This window comes from Tachypleus tridentatus, chromosome 4, assembly GCF_004210375.1.
Source record: "Tachypleus tridentatus isolate NWPU-2018 chromosome 4, ASM421037v1, whole genome shotgun sequence".
Taxonomy (NCBI): domain Eukaryota; kingdom Metazoa; phylum Arthropoda; class Merostomata; order Xiphosura; family Limulidae; genus Tachypleus; species Tachypleus tridentatus.
Window position 1 is genome coordinate 72,938,938 of NC_134828.1, and position 23,248 is coordinate 72,962,185.

At 31.2% G+C, this 23,248-nt stretch overlaps 1 protein-coding gene across 5 annotated transcripts; it reads left to right on the forward strand.

Moving 5' to 3' along the window:
* Window positions 1–185: 185 nt before the first annotated feature.
* LOC143249425 (retinal rod rhodopsin-sensitive cGMP 3',5'-cyclic phosphodiesterase subunit delta-like) lies at window positions 186–21,780 on the forward strand. 5 transcript variants are annotated; one of them, XM_076499258.1, is made up of 6 exons: window positions 186–548; window positions 2,947–3,009; window positions 8,411–8,436; window positions 9,097–9,222; window positions 10,918–11,065; window positions 19,475–21,780. In XM_076499258.1, exons 1-5 carry the CDS (start codon window positions 508–510, stop codon window positions 11,043–11,045), a joined length of 384 nt encoding a protein of 127 aa, XP_076355373.1. In that variant the 5' UTR covers window positions 186–507; the 3' UTR covers window positions 11,046–11,065; window positions 19,475–21,780. The 5 variants fall into 5 exon arrangements, with proteins under 5 accessions (XP_076355373.1, XP_076355371.1, XP_076355372.1 ...); XM_076499256.1 differs by having other exon boundaries at window positions 10,918–11,023; XM_076499257.1 differs by having other exon boundaries at window positions 186–413; window positions 10,918–11,023.
* Window positions 21,781–23,248: the final 1,468 nt, after the last annotated feature.

Here is a 23,248-nt window from a genome sequence, read left to right on the forward strand (position 1 = left end):
TCTAGTCTTATACTACTAAATTAGGACGGTTAGCGTAAATAGCCTTCATGTAACTTTGCGCGAAATTAAAAAAACAAACAAACCTTTCGCTGTGTGATCCTGGAGTTAAATGAGTGGGCAATTTATCTTGATGAGTTATAAATGTTTGTAGAGGGCGTTACCACATTTTATGACGTTTTCATATTTGGCACGATTACTGTGTGTGAGTAATCTTGTCGAACCGGTGAAAAGTAAACAAATCCCGATTGTTGTTTAACTTTGATTGCACTTAGCAGGTGCTTTAAAAATAAATAAAAGGAAAATAGTTTAACGTAACGTTTGGTTGTATAATCTTTAAAGGTATAAGTATAGTGAAATATTAAAGTAGATTTTGAGACTGCACAGTCACTGATTTCATTGATTGAAAAGAAAAAGTAGGTCGTGCTTTAGTTTGTTTCCTTTAGGCTTTACTGGGTATAAGTGTAGCGTAGAAGTTGAGAACAATTTATATTGCATATCAACATCATAATGCCAGGCAATGCCGAAAATATTCTTGATGGTTTCAAACTGTATCCTTTTGATTTTCCTTATTTTTATTACTTATATCACTACTATAGCAAAAGTTGTCTGCTGTAGTGTATATTTTCAATTTTACAGAATCATGCTGATTTAGTTTTAACTTTAAGTTTTACATCACTAAATACATTCAGTGATATATGGACAATATAAATAATGTTATTAAATGATTGAAAATATTTTGCTCATTAAGTCTTTTCACATATGTGCTAATGTACCATAGTAATCATAGATTGATGATGTAAATCACTAAATGCAAGAAACATGGCATTAATTTTATTCTACCTTGCAGTCTAATGAATTCTTCGAAGTGTACTATTCATCAGAATGTTTATTTCACCATTACTTATTATTGATAATGTTGTTACACTTATCTGGTATATAATGATAGAATTTATTAACATTCATTGCAATAATTATTCCAAGTTTTGTATATTTTCAGCATCTGACATAAAATAAATTAGTTATTTCTATTTGACATGAAATTGGTAATAGCAACATTATGGATGGACATGCCCATGCTTTTCTGTTGGAAATTAACATGGTTACAGAAATATAAATTGTAAGGGATTATTTAGATTGAGTTATAGTCATACATCCATGTAAGACTTCCACGGTGCAGTCTTCAAACTATGTGGACACCAATTATCATTAGATGTCTGAAGGAAAAAATCCTGGATTTGTTTTTTCATAAGTCATGTGGTACTTCTTTATACTTTCATTAATGTCTGCTTTAACTTTGAACCTTGTCTCTGGAATAAATGTTTTATCTAAAACTTACTATGTAGAGAATCTTAGTCTAATGAGTAGATGCAAAATCTTATCCTTTAGTAAGTTTAACAGAGGAAAAAGTAACTCAAATCTGATAACTCACCATAGTAAGAAACAATGAAATAAATATCCATAAATGTGTTCATAATGGGTATTTGGATGGCATAATGAGAAAGATGCTCCTTACATTGCACAAAGTTAGCAACGTGTTGAATCTTACCTTTCAAGGAGCAATTTGTTAAATGGAATAACTTGGCTGGAACGTGTTCAGATATTAAAAGTAGAAAAGTTTGGTTTAATATGTAGACAAATTGATATGGAAAAAAGAAGTATAGCTGTTTTCTCCAAATATCTGAGTTAATTTCTCTGTACAAAATTGGAAGACCCAAACACATTTTCCACAAATCTCTGTAAGCTACACTACTAGCCATTACATTTTGCCAGCCATAGTTCATAATATTTTGATCAGTATTCTTTTTGATTTTCATAATGCACATTGGATAAAGTCAAAATTTTTTCAAGTTGAAAGTTTATCATATAGAGAATGTGATATTTGGTAATTTTCTTAAGTGAGGAAAAGATTTATTGTTTAGCAAAACAGAAAGACCTTTATCATATATAACTGTTTTGTTTCAGAAAGTTCAAAAGAAAACAAAGTTTGTAGTGAAAGGATTAGAATTGAGTACTGATGCACTGGATTTTTTAGTTGTTTTCAACATAGCTTATGACAAAAGAAAGTTTATTTTGTGATTACAACTGGTCTGTATCTTACTTAATATGTACTTTACTAAAGCATATCATGATAATACACTTTACTGTAAATTCTGTGGACTAGCACTTTTAAAATATTGTATATAAATTTCAGCAACTCTGAAAATATTTATAATTTCAAATACTCAGCAGTAAATAAAATGGTATTTTGTAATACATTATTATATTACATGAAACATTGTTTATAAATCAGAATCATGCAAAATGCAGTTATATATAAAAATAAAGATTTTATAAGGAATGCCCACACACACCTCCCTAGCTGTGTTAAAGCCCTCTGAGGCTTTCTCAAGCACTTATCGATGCTATATATATTAATAAATTGCTTGACATCTGTTGTGGTGTAAATTGGATTAAATTGTAAAAATGAAGGTTTCCTCTTTAAGGTATTGATATGTATAAAAATATTTAATATTACTGTTCTACGTTTAATGATTTAATGTTATTAAAAGGCATACCACATTTTCACACCCTGGCAATAATAAACTGTTCCTGTAAATATAAAATAATATATTAGAGAGGTAGGTACAAAATGATCTAACTATTAGACTAAATAATATTTTACTCTGTGCTGAAGATATTAGACATTTTCAAGCCAGAAATTAATTTATAAAAGCTAATGGAGTTACTTAGCTATTTTCAAATCTTATAATTTTCTATAAGATTATGCTAATTTCAAATAAACTAATACTCAAGGATATATATTATCAACTCTTTCAGGGTTATGGTCATTTTAACTTTGCAAATGTTTTACATGACTTGCAGCTTTAGCATGGCAGAATAACAATTGAACTTTTTTAAAGATGATTTTTGTCAAGATAAAAGTTTTAATTTAACTGTTGACTTCAGAAACTGGATGAACCTTAGAGATGCAGATACTGGAAAAATTTTGTGGCAAGGAACAGAAGACTTGTGAGTTCTTAATATTCATATTAATTTATGTGCATGTATTCTTTTTACATAAAACAATAAAAGCATGTAATAAGATCATTTGTCCTTGAAAGATTCAATAAAATTAGTGTTAAGTATTACTATGATATGGAAATAAAAATAGGTGATATGTGGTTTACCTTTAGAAAGCAAAGATGTACCAGTACTGTATATAATTGTACAATTTAAAGTTTGTGTGCCATCTTCATGTTGCATAAATTTACATTTTTAAAATTAGTTTGTTGTACCAAATGTGAAATGAATAATACATGCATTGTAGGATGTTAGATCTGTTATAGAAGTATTTTAAATACCACAAAACTTCATAATTATTATTTCTTTCATGTTTTCTGTGAAAACTTAAAACTACCACTTTCCCTCTGTGTACTCTTTCCAATAGACCTGAAGATCATGTAGAGGAAGTGTGTAATGTAAAGTCAGTTGCCTTTGTATGTAATTATAAAATAAATTGTGCATCTTTATAGATATATTTAATATTTTGTTACAGTTTTTAAGCTGAAGAATTAAACTGTTTTATAACATGTAGTGATATGCAGACTACAAAATCTTTTGTTTTAACACACAAAATGATAGAGTAGGATGTATATATATGTATGTGTAGTTGTAAGTTATATCTTCATATATTTTAATTTGGCTGTTTGTTTGATAGAGAGTATATTATTCAGTATCTAGAAGTTTCATAGAAATTAAGACCTATTTAGGATATAGAAATTTCATGTAAATATGCAGAAGGAGCAAATGCTGTGTGGAACTGTTTAGATCTCGGAATTCTTCTGCTGTTAAAGGATAGAATAAAGGCCTTCTGTGCTGACTTTCTGGTAAACAAATAAAAACCTCCTAATGACCTTATATTTTTATTTATAAGTTCATGCAATATTTCTAAAATCCAGATCTTATAAACTTGTACATGTTTATTGTCTGATCTCCTGTTCTTTATGCCACAGGAAATATACTTTTAACAAATTATTTCATGAACTCTAAATTGTCTACTCTAACCTGCTATGAGGATGATTCATTGTATTATTGTACATCTTACTGATCATAGTTTTGACTGAAGAATTTCATTTCTTCTTAACTCAATAAACTTGTTGTTGCTTTTTTTTGTGCATTAATTATTAAAGTATTTTATTATTGTTCATGTTGAGTACTGTTTGTTTGAATGTTTTTTATTGAATTTGTGTCTTATATTTTTACTTTATGGATATAAAAATAGTCTGTGACAAGTTCCATAAACTCATTACTTCTATTGTTGCAATTCCTCAAAACTCAGCCTTCTGATTCAAATTTTATAGTGTGTGAAAACCATTTGAAGGTATATCATCACAGTTTCATGTATCCTTCTTTGTTAGAGTTTTAATTGCTTAGTTAATAAAGTAATAAAGTTCTTTTTTCATTATGTCTTGCCATAATCCTTACTTCTAAATTGCAGCCACACATAACATGCTCTTTTATACCTGTCTTCTCTCAGTAGTTTAGCATGTTCCTGTACATTAAAATATGAAGCCATCTAGTGGTTTATCCTATATATACCGAGCATCACAACTGGGACATGTAAAGTCATAAATAACATTATATTTTTTGTCTTGAATTATTATCTTCAAATTTAATGCACAGTCATAAAAGCCAGGAGGGATCTTTGTTGTTAATGAAAAATTGCTAATCTATTGCAACTTTTTTTTGCTATAACCTTTTAATAATTATCATTTACTGAAATGCAGTCATTTGACCTTTCTTTTACCTATTTGACAATTCAGTTGATGGCCAGCTCAAAAAAAATGCACCATTCAAGGAATGACTGGTCTCTGCTGGCGCTATCTTATCATGTGTCCAAACATCAAACGAAGATTCTATTTCAGAACAACCAAAGCAAGCTTCATTCTCACTACTGAGACATCTATTCCTACTCCAACTTAATTTGTCATCAGTCTAGTATTTTTTTTATTACTCAGCTGACTTCTATTTTGCTCTATGCTATAGAACAGGAAGCCTAACTCTTACTTCCTTTTTCTTCTCCCATGGCATGGATCATTTTTTTTTCTTTTTCAGGAATGTGGGCATCACTCAAATCCTTCATACTTTTGGGTCAAATGCACATGAGATCCTTTCAGTGTGCTTTATGCAACCAAGGGATCATTACCATCAATTCATTGGATACTCCAGTTTCCTTATTCAGGATCTTTTTTCAGTCTGAAGGAGTGGTTAAGTCATGAAGACACTGAGATATGAGTTCCTCTGTCACAGTATAATTCAGAAAGGAAGTGCATATCTTGTCAGTCAGGAATTTCATGGTCTATGCAGGAACAATTAGATTTACACAATGTTTTAGTCTTTCTTGTTTTTTACCAGTGATGCATTATGATCTGGGCTTATGAAAGAACATCTTCAGGCTTCAATCTAACAATTCTAAGCTAGTATCTTGCTTTTTTTATCAAAGGGCATGTGCATGTGGTTCAGGACTTCTTGTTTTTAAACCTGGTATTTCCTTTATCAGGACCACTCCTTCCATATCATCCTGTTAGCTTGTCATGTTCCACAGATGATGACAATACTACCAAATCAATTGTCTCAATCCACTCACATTCTCCCAACAAAATAGATGCAACATTTTAAAGTTTTTCTGTTTGATTGGCTTTTCTGTTGAAACACTGATGATTGGTGGGTGTATCATTCACTGGAACACCCAGCTACTGGCATTTTGGTCTTCAATACCTCACCCTCTGGCTTTAGCAATGATGCATTCTGTCAAGATGAGATGGGATTATCACTGTGGGAATTCTTTCCAATATGTTATCCAAGTTATTCCCTAAGATATGCTTCAATCCATTGTTGTATCCTTTTGATAGCATAGGATTGGCAGCTACACCCTAGATTCCCCTTCTGCAATACCTTAAGGAATGCCTCCCTTTTCCACTCCATCTTTGGCCATCTCTGTGGAGGCAGCCATGATCTGACATGGTACTCCCAACTATTCAGAAGCTCATGCTTTAGGCATGGAGGGTCTGCAAGCCTTTGTATGGCATTGGGGTTTAATATCAGGGGTTGCCAGGTATTTATTTTGAGCTTTGCTTTTATTCCATGATGGATACTTTTTTAAATGGAAATGACACACATTTCATTTGTGGTATATTGCATGGAGGTTGCACTTCCTTTGTTCATACAGGCCAACCAAATTTCATTGTTTGACATGGCTCTTTGGCAAGGATTTTGCATCTTCCACAGTTATCTTATATATGGTAGCCTTAGTGATTACCACATTTTGCTTGAAATAAAGCTTCTTTGGTTCCACAGTACTGTCCAGCTTTCTCAAGTCATTTTGAGTCTTTTGTCACAAATTACCATTCCAGTTAACTAACTGGTATAATAAAGTTACTGTACACAACCTTTTTCAACATTTATTTGTGACCATAACATCATATGTCATGCATCACCTTTACTTGAAGGTTTATTTTTATGGGCTGCTAACCTGTGAACATCGCTGGTCAGAATGGTTTGTGCTGGTTGTCCAAAGGATGTTTTGTCATTGTACCTCCTTCCTCAGACTGGTTCTCCTTCTCAGTGACACTGTCATCCATAGTATGGGATAAATCCTTTTCACCACTTCATCTGATCACTATTTCTCACTTCCATGACTAGTCAGGTTTCAGTCATTTGTTCTGTCCAGTGAGAGTCTTGAAGGTTTGCTGTCCACACTAATATAATGCTTTTAGAGTAGCTAGACAATGAAATTTTTTTCATTGGGATTATTTATTATTTCCCAGGATTTTTTCCCTCTTACATTGTCAAGGTGGGTCTAACATTATTCCATATTGTTTATCCTAGTCAAAAACATAGGATATAGGGAGTACAACCCTTTAATTCCAATTCTGAGTAGTTGAATCTCAATTATCTGGTTGGGGCTGGCTTATAGTGATAACCACTTATGTGCAGCTTTACCCATGATACTGGAACTAAGTTCAGGGTAAAGAGCATACCTGTTTTGGTTGTAATTTAATTTCACCACAAGGGTACCAATCTTTATTGCATACCCATGATCTATGCAGATGTTTTCTGTATGGGTATGCTCTCACAGGCTTCTCCATCTTCTCAATGTGGAATTTTTGCTATAAGTGTCAGTGGTGGCTTTGTTATAAGGAAAACATGAACAGTATCCTATAAATAAGGAAGTCATTTTTTAAGAAAGAGAATTTTCTGTATCCCACTTTTTTATGAAAATATTTATGAGTACTTGTGATTTTATAAGAAAATGGACTCATTAAAATTCAGTAAAAATAACAACACTCATCCATGTACTTTTGGACAATTCATCATTTATTGGTTCTTATGGTAGCCCAAAAGTAGGTTGTTAGCCAGAAGGAAACTCACTACAACTCTATTAGTTATATAGATATTGCCATCAAAATGCAGGGTGTTCAGAAAGTCACTGTGCAGTTTTGTAATCATATGTGTATTCAGTCCATTTCAAGCCAGCAACTGATAGCAATGTTTAGAAACAAAATAAGAAGGATCCAAGCCTGGATTGATGTCAACGGGGGTCACTTTTAACATTGTTTAAAATTGTCATTCATATTTACCTCCTGTATTCTATATTGAAACATGTCTGTTAATAAATATATAAGTGCACAGTGATTTTACGAACACCCTGTAGTTACTGATAAACTGTCTTCAAAAAACTCATCTTGTCATTTCCATTTTCATAAATCAAATATGTTGCTAATGCAATGTCTTTCTTGATGGAATATTTCTTTAAAGTTACTCAATGTCCATATTATCACAGTATGCATTTCTTTTGAATCTTGTGTCCTGCACTACATTGGAAAACATAAAACTGTTTTTTGTAGCTATATTCATTATGAGAAAACTGCTACGAACATTTCACTAAAAACCTTCCATTTCTTTATTATTAGCATCTCTATTTGGCATTATTGGTTTGGTCTAACAACCTTCATTATGAATCTTTAGATCACAGTATGCTACAGTGATATTTACTGATGCAAGATGAATGTCTTAAAAACCTTCTGTACGTCATCCTATGTGCTGTGTAGAAGTAAGATGATTGGTTCAGGATTATGGTAAAATGTAACAAAAGAAAAGATCTGTACAGCAAGAGGCCTTGTTGTTATTTAAATGACTCCAACACCAACTTAATGATGTAGGAACTTCCATGAAATGAAACATGTTTTGTTACTTGTCTTGAGCATTCTATTACAATTAAAGCCAACAATCAAAATATGTTCAAATTTGTACTATTATTGTGTTATGTAAGTAAACGAAGTATTTCTAAGTATGAGCCCAAAGTATGTACTGTATTAGTCGTTTAATGTTCTTTTGATATTGAGATCAATATTGTACCAATTTTTTTCAGGTCAAAACCAGATCATGAACATGAAGGTGAGCCAACAGTTAGTTACAGATAGTATGTTAATGCACATCTATATTTATCATAAAAAATTTTTGCTTTTCTCCAATTGACTTGGCCTGTACTTTAAAGGTTATTATCATGAGACCAGTGTATAATACATTTGTCTAAATTTGATACAAAAAAGGAATCTATGAATATTTAGAAAACAATTTTTGTTGCAAAAATATTTTGAATTTGTTGATAAAATGAGGATATTGAATTAAAAAAAGATTGAAAATATGAATCATTCCAATTTAAAGTAGAAAACAGATATGGCCATATTGTGTAAAATATCTGTGTGTTACCCACAAGTCTGTGTTTATTTGTAAACACTAGAACAAGTATCTTCATTATTTTTCTGCTTATTCTCAAGTTAGTTCACATTCATGTTGGTGTTTTATGATCTAACCATCATTACAATTATTAGGATACATTTATGACACTATAATACTTGTATATTAAATATTCACATTATATTGTAGATAATTTTGGAACTGAAAGTATAACAGCATATACCTGTAAGGTAAGGTGGTAAGTTGACTAATACCAATTGTAAATAGTGAGATTTAAAATTACTTTGATTTGTGGCTCATAAGCAAGTTGAGGTTTGGAAGAGTTGCTGTTGTTTTTATTATGTTTTCTTTTATTAGCACGGGTACCAAAGAAAATTTTAAAATGTCGAGCTGTGTCACGAGAAATAAATTTTTCATCCATTGAACCAATAGAGAAATTTCGTCTAGAGCAGAGAATCCTTTTTAAAGGTCGTTGTCTTGAAGGTAAGATTTTCTTTTTCTAATACTTTGCAGCTCGCAAGACAGAAATTTATTGTAACTACAGACATTAAATATGTTGTATTAATTTTAAGAGAAACGTTATCATAAGATTCCATCTTAGAAACTGGAGTAATGCATAAATTATAAAATGAATGAATTCATTTTTACCTACACCACCTAAGGTGAATGAAAGTTATGTTTTTGTCCATGTTTGTGTGTTTATCAGCAAAATTTCTTTAAAAATTCTCAATGGATTTAGATGAGAGTTGGTATACATTTGGCCTATGATGGAACTTAGAGGTAGTTAGTTTTTGAAGGATCACAGCAAGGTCACAAATATTTAAATAAAAAAATCCTTTTACATGCAGACCAACTTTTCACACTGTTTTTGTTCAAAATGAATGAATTTGGATGAAACTTGGTGGACTTATTCCTCATTTTTCTGCCAAAAATGGCCCATGTCCGTTGATAATGATTAAAATATAGACACATTTTCGTACTTTTTAAGAGCTGAAATTATTCAGTGCTGCATGGCATAGGTAGCATGCACCCTACTGAATGACCCTATAGTTTTTAATTGAGTTGGTATTTTTATTATTTATCACTGGTATGTATAAACTAAGGATTTAAAAGATAGAGAGCAGTCTTACTATTTTTTCTCAGTTTTCACAATATTTTGTAGAAATATGACAACTGTATAATCTGTATTTCTTGTCAAAGAATAATTGTTTAAGAGTTTGTAGTTTAACTTTATCTGGTTTAGTTGGCAGTTCTTAATTCACTAATTAAGCATTACATATTCGTATGAAACTATAAAAACTTTCTTTGACAAAATAGTTGCTTAGTTGTGTTTCATGAGGTTTTTTCAATTTAATGATACTATACTAGTCCAACCATATGAAATGACAGAATATTTTCCAGTATTGTAAGTTCCGCTTGATGTTATTACTTCTGTTTGTTTTAGCTACTCATAATTGGTTTTAAAGTAGTAAGCCTAACATAAGTATCTTTCCATATCTAAACAGATTTATTCTAGCTTTTATGCTTTCAAAATCATACATAGGGTATTCCTATTCAACATTTATATTCGAATGTAGTTCTAGCTTGATTATGTTGCATATTGTTGCCTGAGGCACATAGATGGCTTTAACTATTCACTTTTGTGCACCTGTATTTCACCTTCACATGATGCTATATTTATGTACCATTATGTGGTACAACTTATTATGAGTCTCTTTCTGGATGGTTCCCAATGTCATTAAGTACAAGAGATATCCTCATATTTGAAATTTTTGAGTTGAATATATATATAATCTGAGTGTATGAATATTTTGCTTAATAATGGCTGTTACATACCCTTTGAAAAAGTAATCCCATTTTCAGTGGTATCACACTATCTGCAAAATGTTAAACAATGCCAAATTATTGTTCTGATAATTCTGTTCAACCTTGACTTTACATCAACATTGGTTATCACGTGACTTGCTGGTTTGTGTATTTAAAACTGTTATTTGTAATGTACTTAACCTTGTACTATTATCATACATTTTTTAAATTTTAGATGAAGGTATCTAGTGGTGTAAAGATTTATGTGAAACATAACTTTATTTTGCACAAAAGAAAAATTGCATTTGATTTTATTTGTCATGACTAGGTGCACATCCACACAAATCAATTATTCTTGTTTTTCTTCATTAGAATGGTTTTTTGAGTTTGGTTTTGTGATTCCTAACTCCACAAACACCTGGCAGTCATTGATTGAAGCAGCTCCAGAGTCCCAGATGATGCCAGCTAGTGTGTTGAAGTATGTAGATAGTTTATACTGAAGGAATTTAACCAAATTCAAGTACATATATTTTCATTCACTGAGTAAATGAGTAGAAAAATGAAGTGATAAATTTAAGAAATAAGACTTTTAGAGTAAAATCACCTTTAAATACTATGGTTGTAATTTATTTACTTGGCAGCATTTTGAGCAAATGCTCTTTTTTAAATCTAGAAACAAGCCTTTTGGTTCATGATAATTACAGGAACATTTTAAAATGGAGCAATACATGATAACAGAATATAACAAGAAATAGAATCATTGTAATTAAACAATATAATAAATCTGGTGATTAGAATATAGTATTGGAAATTATGGGAAATTTATTAACTACTTTACATAACAAAGAAAGAAATAACACTCCTACGAAAAGTGGGGCCTAATAGGCCCCAGAGCAACTTGAAAGGTTATTAATATCAGGCTAATAAATTTGTATTTAAATGAAATTGCCATTTAGGTCTATTAGGCCCCACTTTTCGTAGGAGTGTTAAACATTTTAAGATAATAAAAGAAAGGTATTTAAAAAATTATAAAAAGCTGAACCATTCATTAACATGCAAAGGACTTAAACAGCCCAACTTAAAAATTATTTCTTTTTTGATTGTGGTTCTTTTATTAGTGATAGGAAGGCATTATGTAAGGCAAGTACTTTAACCCTATTTTGAAGGGTCACAGGTCAAAGGCCTTTTCATCTTGTTTCTTGACATGCATTCAAAATGTTATTGAAATACTATTTTATGAATTTCTGCTAATAAGTTTGGTATTAAATTGTAAATTATAATTCAAATTTTAGTGTTATACATTAGTTACATTCTTAATTTAGAAGTAAATATCAAAAGAACACATCTAAAAATCGATTTTCATTTGTCATGGTATGTTGAATGCAGCACTACTTGAAATTAGATGTTTGTGATCTTAAAGTATCAAGTTTATAGTTTTGTACAAATTAGGAACTCAAATTACCAGTATTGGCAAGCTAGAATATAAAATAAGAACCTCATATCTTTCCATTTTGCTGAGATATATATATGGCTTATGTACTGAATCAAAGACAGTGACCCTACTAACTTCCTTTTATTTTGGGAAACTTTCCTTTATTCACACTTACTTTAGTGTATGACTTGTGAATAACCAATCAAAAGCTTAGCAGACCTAGTGGTTTTCTCAGCCATTTTAATCTGTTAGAAGACCTTGTTCTTTTGAACAAAGATTTCAAGGAGGTAGGGTAGGTTGTGTCTTTAGTCTGCTTGAAATTTTGTATCGTTTTAGACCTAAATAGAGCTTATTTAGTATGCTTCATAAATTATAGTGTAATTCTAAAGTGTTGATATAGTTTATAGTAATTTATAATGTTTTGGTTATTCAACTGTATATATAAAAAAAATGTGAAAAAAATTTGTTTTATATACTCCACATGTGAAATTTTAAGACTTATTAATCAACATCCAGCAGCAACTGAGTTAAAAAATCATAGCCAGAAGAGGTAATTGTTGGCTTAACTTCTTTATTTACTCTTCTATATTTTAAGAAAAATAAGTGTAACAACTTATTTCTAAACAATAATAATCTATATAATGTGTAATAATAAAAATGTGACTGTATATTACAAAATACTAGTCTACTAAAACAGCCAAGAGAGAGTCACTTTGTAGAGACTAAACATTAGTTTTATATTATTGAATACAGTAACATGAGTACACATGCATTGCATCAGTGCAAGCTTTGTTATGTTAGCCAGACACAACTGGAAGGTCAGTATAAGAAAAATAATAAATATATATAATGTTATGAGACTTATGCTATTTAAACTAAACATCTGTATTTTATGTTATAATCTGTAGTCATTCTAGAACAAAAAATATAATTTATATTCCTAATTTTTTATGATGGTTACAATGTCTGTCAAATTGACACAGTTAGGTAGAGGAAATAACAGAAAAAATATGAAGTCTTACTGAAAACAAACAATTAAAATGTACTTAGGTTTTTGAGATTACACAAATAATATTTGAGATTTTGGGGATAAAAAATAGTTTTAATCGTAACATGAATTTCACTCCACACTTGTAACAAAAGAAACTCAATATTTTAAAAATAAATCTTTAGTAAAATTATTTCATTAAAAACTCTAATTTTTTTGTATAAAATACGTACAGTCTTTACTAAAAGTCTTCCAACGTTTTTGAAGATACACACACTGTATCACAAGTTATAGTATGAATACTTAAAATGTACATATGTGTATATTAATTAACATATTTTATACCAATCTCATTACAAAATGGCTAAAGTGTCAAGAAAATGATCAGCTGTGTTCAATTCCCAAGCTATAGGTTTATCTTTACTAAAGATTAAGATACTATGTAAGCATTTTCAGGTACATTCAGCTGCTGTCTCCTACATAGATTTAGTCACAGTTTGTACAAATAATGCAATAAACTAAACAGTTAAAAGACAGTTGAAATGGCTAATTACAAGTTGTTGGTTTGTTGCCTCCAACAGATTTTCTATGATCAATGTAAGGGCAAGTGTTACCTGCTCCAACATGACTGATCATAATGCTACATTGTTTTCATGTATTTCTTCATTTCAAAATGTTCCTGTAATTGTCATTAATTAACAGGCTTGTTTCTGGCTTGCAAAAGAACTAATGCTTGAAAAGTCACTAAGTAAATAAATTATTACTGCATTTTTAAAGGTGATTTTTCTCTTAGTCTAATTTGCAAATTTTGTATAGTATATTTTCATGTAATTTTAATATAGTAATGGTTTAGAGTATTGTGGTAAATTTGCTGTAGAATATTAGTTTTATTCTTAACTAGTTTTATTGTACAACATTTAAGTTGTTGTAAATTTTATGTCAAATACACATAGGAAGAATAATCAAAGCTGTTTCTGTGTGATAACAAATTTTATGATTCATTCCATGTCATTAAATTTCCTCTTTTTTCCTTTAATGCTCCCTAAGCCTTTGCATCATTTATTGACTCATTATTGTGAGATTCAGATTTTTTATTTAATACAGTTTATCTTACAGAATTTGCTCATTTCAGCTATTCAGTAAAATGTTCTTGATATTGAGAAAGTTTTCCTTTTTAGCAAAATCTTGCAGGAAACCAGTTCTCAGATACCAATTATTGCAGTAATATTTTGTTTCTTAGTTTGCTTATTACATCAAATGTTAACCTTCACTAAAGCCAAATAATGTCCCATTTGAAACATTAATATACATTGGTTTATACTCATAATCATACTATTAAAAATGTTATTCATATTTATCCTTGGGTATGGTAACAGCACTGTCATACAATATTAAGGTTTTACCATTCAAAACTTAGATTTGTTTAGAATATTATCCATAAATTTCGTTATCTAAAAATATCTTAATAAGTAATGAGAACTTAGAATTTAAAATATCTAAGTCAATCAAGTAATCATTTATCAATATTTTTTGAATATGTGGTTTAATAATACAGTTTTTGTATTAGTGCTTTAGACAGGAGGTATACCTTGCATAAGTACCCCCATACCATGTTATTATTGATTTTAGTAGGGGAGATAGTGTAGAATCAGAATGATACCCAACTACCAGCTTTGAGCATTTCAAGATATTTAAGATGGACAATTTATACATCTTTAGCATGATTTTCTTTTGAAATATCCTTTTTTCCAATGTTTTATAGCTATAAAATCTGTCTAGAGGGATAATATTACAATCCAGCTACATATTACAACTTAAGACCAATATAGCATTCAGCATGATATTATTGAAATAAAAATATGCTTACATTACACATGACACTGTACAGAAACTGTTTTTGTACATCATGCTTTATTTTACTAACCAGTCTAATCATAAAATCGTATCACATTATCTAAATTAATTAAACTTTGTTTAAGTTTGGAATGTTAACAGGTGTAACACAAAAGAACACAACTGTTATTGTCATTATCTATCACTGTTCAGAGAATGGTTTGATTTCCTATTCATTAATATTCCTGTCTTTGTTTTCCTCATTGTTGCTGTGGTATGCATATTAATTAGGTTCTCACAGTGTGCTGTACTAGTGATGTAGTACTTGCAAAATATGATGCATGCCATGCCAGATAAATGACATGATCACCTCTGACTTGGACAAGCACTGCATGAGCAACTCATTAGCTTCAAGACTGTAGCCAGTACAGGCAGGATATTAGCAGACAATCCAGGAGGGATGAGGGTTTTAGTAGAATTATCTGCCTTTCACCCATACTGTGTTGGACTTAGCTGAGGTGGCTCTGACACTAATGTTGATCTCCATAAATGTGCTTGGTAATGTAAGCTTCTCATGCAGCTCAGAGGCTTCTGACTTAGGTGGAAGCTATGGTAGTTTGAAGGACTTTGGTTGTGTCCTGTCTTATATTGCATGATATTGAATCTTGCATCAGAAATGGTTCCACTACATTTTCTTCTACAGCAGGCTGTGATGAACTTAGTAGCTCCTTTTATCATAATCTCCATATTTATCTGGTTATTCCAATTGGTGGTGACACAACATCTTTCAGCAGTAATTCACTGCTCTTACATTATCAACACCATAAATTGAGCTCACAGCATCACAGCTTCTTTACTGTGGCACCAATATTATTCACATTTCTCCTATAACTTGTTGGTACCATAATTATTTCAGTGACAGTGTTTATTGTGTGGTAGAAATGCAACAAAAGTATAAAGACATGTGTCATTATATACAACATGATGTTGTTGCCCTCTCAAGCTGCAGATATCACCTGACTGACAGTAATGATATTTGTATCCTTATGCTTAATAGCCATGCCACTTCTTTTGATATATACTCCCATGTGCAATTTGTCATGAATGATGTCAAGATCATAAATGACAAGTCAGTTGTTACAGGGTAACTCCTGAAACTGTATTGGTAATCTGATACAGATGATATCAATAATTTGAACACTGGTGTCAGTGATTGTAAGAGAGATGGATTGTGGTGAGAGAGCAGATTGTACAGTAAGATAACAGCAGTTGCCAGTGATGGATGCTCTTTGTCCATAAGTGCATTTTTTGGGTTGTAAACAAAGTATCTGTTGAAGACAAGATACACATCTCTGTTTTTTTAGTCCAGTAGATACATATGTTGCTACCATATTTACCATATCAAGAAGTGTGTCTGATATTAAACAGTGGATAGCTCAAAGTATTACAGAACCACCAAGTCAGGTCTTTTCCAAGTTCAAATATCTGCTGAACTTCAAGAAAGTTCTTGAGTTTTGAGTTCAAAGAGTCTGGTTGCATGTTGCCATCATGTCAAAACAAATGTATGAACTGGCAGTAGCTTATGTAATAAAAAATCATACAGGTCAGAATCCCCTCATTCTATTATCCCAACTGTTCTGTTGATTATGTCTTCTGTGTTCAACATTGTGGTCACTCCCAGTGTAACTTGCTTCCTGTTTGTAGTCATGGTTACCACAGGACTGCTTATTTTATTATGGAATCTCCAGGGTAATCTGCTCTCATAGGCTTCTCTACAGACCATGCCAATTTACACAGCATTCTGGACATTCACAAATACATCAGCCAATTTTTCAAGTACAATATTGAATAAAGTTGAGGTATGAACTGCTGAATCTAATGGATTGATGCACTGCTCTAGCTTTTCTTGTAACTTCTTTCTGTCAGAAAACTTTGATACATGCACTTGATTCCTCTTTGTGATGGGTTGAGTGCTCAGTTATATCATCTTGCATATGTGATACATCATGGATGACTTGGCTGCAGACATACAGACTCAGAGCCCATTGCTTCCTAGCATTATAATACCAATCAAGCCACCTAGACTATTTCCATAGCTCGTGAATGTTGCTTCTGTAAACATACCGGACCACGTGAAATTGAATATACCAGAAGCAAGTCTCATTGTGTACTCACCCTTCAGAAAAGAGGACTGCACTTCTACTGGGACTGATGTCATTTACCTTAAGTAGTACAGACTATAATATGCATAATTTACATGAGCTGGAGCAAAAAAATAGTATTGCAACATTTGACTCACAGCCATTAAATGAAGTGGCCAGTCAGATTCTCATTCTGCATAAATGAAGGACATCTTTATGAGAGTAGGACATACAAAGTAGTATGTACTCATAACTAGGCTGTGTCACTTCTGTTGAACACATCTGTCAGCATCATTTCCATCTCCTCATAAGTATTAACTTAAGCAATATATTTGTGGAGTAATTCTTCAGTGAGCAGCCTAAATGCTCTCACATTCTATGAATAATTCTTCCCAGTTAAAATCTTCTATGAACCACCAAAGGCATATTTAAGGATTTCACTGAGGCCACTGTCCATCACAAGTTTATCAACACATCTCCAGAAGCTCATTATAGTATGTGTACCTCTTAAATGTGTGTAAGTGTTGATGTTATCAACTTTGATTTTATAAGTCTGCTGATCTGCTGTTGTAACTACAAACTGCTGTCTGCAATTTGAACTTAGCTGCTGAGCACCAACTAGCATGGTTTTTCACTTTTGGTGAATTAGAGGACTCTAAATCTCATGGCAGTAGCTGGTCTTACTCTAATTTTGACCATGGGATGCCATCATGAGATAATCACCATATTCACATGCATTATTATTCCTCAAAACTGATGTGAAAAACTCCACATCCAACTCACTAGCTCTGCACAGGCTTACAGTCTGATGCCTGAACGTGTTACCATTTTCATTTACTTCTACATGGAGGAATTTAGGCATATCAGAATACTAAGCACCATTATATATTGTTGAATGGGTATTGATTCATCAATCAGCTAGCTTATTTTTTTGCTAATGTGAATTAGACGGTTAACCTAAGATATAGGGATTTTGAAACTAGTAGTAGCCTGGCATACTAGCATGGCCAATGCATGCATGGATTTTAAGTCATACACTGATGAAATATTGGCATCTTAATTGTCAATTACAATCTTAATCAATCCATTATTAGCAACAAAAAAGTCTGTGCCTAGAACTGTCTTTTATCAACATGTCAAACGGAGGACAATTTAAATCTCCATGCTTCATCATATGAACACATCACCAGGGAGTCATAAAGGATGTGGATGAGATATTTCTCTCTGAAAGTTACTCCTAATGCAGTTAATAGAGTGGTTGTTTTGTGTGTAATTACATTGGTAATCATGTTTTCAGTTGGATATGCAGGCAGAGTATCATCCAGCTTTGGACTAATGTGTGACAGTGAGTTTAAAAGTGTCTTATTGCACTGACCACAAACAATAACTTCATCACTTTTGATGCTGTAATTTGATGTATTCTACTTAACAGCATTAATTTATGGACTACCTGCTTGACTACTGTCTTTAATTGTACAATCAACTTCAGTTTCCTCCTTTAAACTGAAGAATTGGGCTGCCTGGTATCTGAACACCAGCATATTAGCTAAATCTTGACATGACAAAACTAAGATACAACTACCAAAAAAAATTGATAGTTTCTCAACTAGTGCATGTCTCTGTAAATTTACACCATTTTACCCTGTGTAGAACTTGTGTAGTTCTATTGAAGACCATAAACAGTCTTTGTTTCTGTCGTGCCAGTGATTTTATTAAATAGTATATCATTATTTTCTGGTTTTTTGTAAGTTGGTAAACTTTCAACTGCTTTTGTTATGATAAATGCCAGCTAGCAATCCTTGTAGTAATAGGCATTGGAAGCATTTGGTGGCCTCTCACTTAATAGAACAAGATTCAATAGCAGAGGCTCACTGGCTGATTGTTCTTTTAATTTAATGAATTGCTTGATTTTATATTTGGAACAGAATATTATTACACAGTCCCTATGACAGGAGATTTTATAATGTTCACCAGCAGCATGTGTGGTTTCAAAACTAGTTGACAGCTAATCACCATGCTTATGACGAGCCCTTATTACAGAGTTGATGGAGTTTGCCCTAGTAAATGACAGTTTATCATCAGCTGTCTTGGTGCACTTGTTAAAAAGCTTAAAATAACAGCCATTTTAATAACTTATTAGGTTACTTGGAATAGAAACACATCTAAAAAAAAGATGCTGTAAGTACATTTGCACTTAATGGACAACTACAGTATAAATTATCATAGCTCAAGGGTGCCACAACCTCCCCTACCAAAATCAATAATAACCTGGTCCTATGGAGGAGAGTTATATTATTTGCAAGGTTAAGCAAAATATATTCACTTGACTGCTGTACTTGTGTCTTCTGTGGATTTTATTTTAAGTTTTGTTTTCATTTGTAGTTCATGTCAGTTTGCTCTGATGTTTTATATATACCCTTATCATCAAATAAGCTAGCTATTATTATTATGTATTTGTGACGTTTTTATCTCAGAATTAGTTTTTATGTTCTGACTTGCTAGTCCTTGAACAAAGTATTTTTCTTTTAATTTCAGTGGCAATGTTGTAATAGAAACTAAGTTTTTTGATGATGACCTCCTTGTAAGCACCTCAAATGTAAGATTATTCTATGTATAACAGAAGGAATTCTCAAACTTTTTAACACCTTATGACAAATATTTAAGCAGAAGCTACTCCATCAAGTACTATGTTTCACACGTTATTGCTGTCAGTTTGTTATAATGGGCACATTTTTAGCTTATGGTATTTCACATATACAGGCTAGAACAAAAGTTGGCTTCTCCTAAGTGTTAGTAACAAATTACAGTATGTTTTATAATTTGAATAATTAAATTGCATTATATGTATTTTTTGTAGTACATATTGTTTTTTGTGCTAGAAGAATAACAGAAACAAGGAGACTTATTATTATAACAGTTTTATTGTTTGTTTTGTGTTCCCTTTAGCATGGTTTATTTAATAGATCTTAAACATTTGACAAGAAATTTACAATATACCTTTACAGAAAAGATTGTTTTTGTTTAAGAAAATTTGGAACATTCATAAAGTACATTTTGCTATTGCTGCTCATTTTCATTATCATATTTTATAGAACATGTCATAATATTACTTTTAGAAACTGAATTGTTTGTTTGATTGTCATAAATTTGTTTTACTTACACGTGACATATCGGGTACATTTTGTTAATAGTAATGCTGTTATATTTCATTTAATATACTGAATGCATAGTTTTAAGTTTAGATAGAATTATATAAAAAAATGTCATGTTTCTTTAAATTTACTTATACTGTTATCATACTTCAGAATTAACATTAAAACATTTTTACTTTCAATTCACAGTGTAAAACAGCTTAGGTATAAAGGAAAAGGTGTTATTAATATCAATACCATTCATATTGTATTGTACTTGTATTAAGGCAATACAGTACTTGTAGGTAATAGTGAATATTGTATGTACTTGTAATGATAGTGTTTTGCCTGTAAGAAGAAAAAAAATTGATTGGTTGTGGTTTAAAAATTATTAATTCCAAATTATGTACATTGTAAGTAAAAGTATAGTTGAGGAAAAAGCTCAATGTATTAATGTCAACAAAACATTTTTTTCTGTAAAAGCTGACATTTTATTTAGTTAAAAAATTAAATAATATATTGAAATAGAATACTTGTGAAATCTTAGCTTTAATGTACCGTAATATTACAGCATATAATTGTTATATTATCTATTCTGTAGTAGCAGCACACCACAATTTAATAGTGCAAATGTGTGAAGCAAGTTACTCTTACATTAGTATCTTAATTGTGATCAAACACCTATTTAGTTACAAATGAATTTGTAACTGTGCAATTAGATATCTTCAGTAATTTCTGGTGCATATTAACTGTCAGTAACATAAGTACTAAAGTGTAAACTACATTTAACTAAGTGTAATGATATGCAGAAGTAAAAACAATCATTTAATGAATAAATCGAGTTTAATGATTGAAGTTAAAATATATTTACTTGAGGAACTTATTTTATTTTACTAGTTTTACTAAATTAAATTTCAACTTGTCTGTATACAGGAATAAATTTGTTATAGTAAGTACAATTAACGAGTCCATTATTTGATTGTTTTATATGAGAAAATAAGCATCTGTGACAAATATTTTCATAAAAAAATCAGGATTTTGACAGAATTATTTTAATAATCACAGGTATAAATTATGAAATATCAAATATGTTCAAGTTTATATTGCTTATCCAATGCAGTGTTGGTTTTTATTCCTCAGGTAGAGATTTGTCAATTTTTTTTCATTACTATTTTGTGTCAGTTATTCTTGTGTGCAAAATTATTATTATGCAACTTATTATTTTGATGTACCAAAGAATCATGTAAAAGTGATATTTTTACAGTTCTTTTTATAATGTATTTTATTGTATTGTCGACCATAATGATATTTTTTAAACTTTACAAGAAAGATGGTGTGATTATTTAAAAGTAGTTGGAAATGATAAAAACTGATAGCTTTCATCACTCAAAATATTTTATAGTGTGATATTTGAATCTTAGACCATTTTGCACATAGATATCACCTTGCATTTATGCTCACTAGAATACTCTCAAGTAGATAAATTTACGTTTTCAAATCTTATGATTGCTTAATCATTTTTATGAACTGGTTAATTTATATCAGAACGTAAGGTTGATTTTCATGTTGATTTTTTTACAAAGATTTTTCAAAGAATTTCATGATTTATTGATTCAATGAGTTTGGAAAGCAATATAATTTTATTGTAGATGCTGATGTAATATGAAGTTCTGTAGAATTCTGTGATTTGAAATAAATATTATAAATATAGAGAAGACTAATTATTTTACTTAAGGAAGAGAAATCTCAAAAATTCCAACATAAAAAAAAACTGACTTCATGAATCTGTATAGATCTCTCACAGCTGTGTATGAAACATTAATAAAAATGTTCATGCAAATACATATAAATAATAACAAAAAAGATTTGAGAATTTACATTAAATAAGCAACTGTATTTATTTATTTCTTGTTTGTTTTGGAATTTCACACAAAGCTACCCTAGGACTATCTGCACTAGCCATCCCTAATTTAGCAGTGTAAGATTAGAGACTAAAGCAGTTAGTCATCACCACCCACTGCCAACTCTTGGGCTACTCTTTTACCAATGAATAGTGGGATTGACTGTAACATTAGAATGCCCTCATGGCTGAAAGGTCAAGCATGTTTGGTCCAACAGGGATTTGACCCCGCAACCCTCAGATTACAAGTTGAATGCCTTAACCCACCTGGCCATGCTGGGCTGCATTTATTTCATAATAAAAATCTACAATATAGTATTTTATATAAAAATATGTACTTTAAAAAATCTTGCAAATTTATAAACTTGATATAAGAACTTCATTATATAATTTTTTATGAATACTTTATTTCACATATTTTTCAAGTATTTAAGTAACCTCTGAATTATTTATATTTCAGTTAGCCTAAAAATTACAATAATCTGACAGTGGAATATCTTCCAGCATATAACCCAATACTGTTTAACATGTACAAAAGGTATAATTTAAGCTCTCTTATACAAAAGATAGAATAGAATTGCATTTAAAAAAGCTAGCACACGTCACAGAATCAGGACAAGGTGCCTTCAAATGAGCAAAACTACTGACTCTGGAAACACCTGAGAGGGTTAAGAATATATGGCTGTACCTTAAAATTCAGATAACCTGTCTTGAATGTGGCAGGTGGGTGTGGCAATGGAAGTATCAAAATAAGAACATTGGTAGGCATCATAATTCCTCCTTTACAAGTGGAGACACATTGCACTGCAGAAACTCCTTGGTTGGAGAAAACAGTGAGGTGTTCAAACTCACAGATATTCTCCAAATTCTTCTCAACAGTAACTCCTAATGAGGAATTCAAAGTAACATAGAGAGTAACCACAATAGTTTTTGAATTCAAGGAGAGTTCACTGTATTTTGGGGTAGATGTTTCCACTAAGATGCCACTAGAACATAACTTCTTGGCTGACTTTGGAGAGCCAGCAGGCCCCTCTAATCCCTTCTAAATTAAAAAAGGAAACATTTGCCCTAAAAGTTTATCTGACAAAGAATTCAGAATGAAAAAATTAGATAAAGGTGGTAGAGACTGCTATTCAGAGTCTTCAAAACATAGTTGTTTACCAATTGGCTGTTTTTTATGGTTTTATTTTTTAGAAAATTTGGGGTGCTCATAACGGAAAATAGAAGTTTCAGTGCCTGCAGACCCCACCCACTATGTAGTCCTGTGAGGTGTACAGT

What these genes read in the sequence shown, in the direction of transcription:
- LOC143249425 (XM_076499256.1), top strand. Translation starts at nt 508, where the DNA reads ATGCCAGGCAATGCCGAAAATATTCTTGATGGTTTCAAACT. An exon ending in ATTCTTGATGGTTTCAAACT is followed by an intron (nt 549 to 2,946) that starts GTATCCTTTTGA and finishes TGTTGACTTCAG; the next exon opens with AAACTGGATGAACCTTAGAG. An exon ending in ATGCCAGCTAGTGTGTTGAA is followed by an intron (nt 11,024 to 19,474) that starts GTATGTAGATAG and finishes TTTTAATTTCAG; the next exon opens with TGGCAATGTTGTAATAGAAA.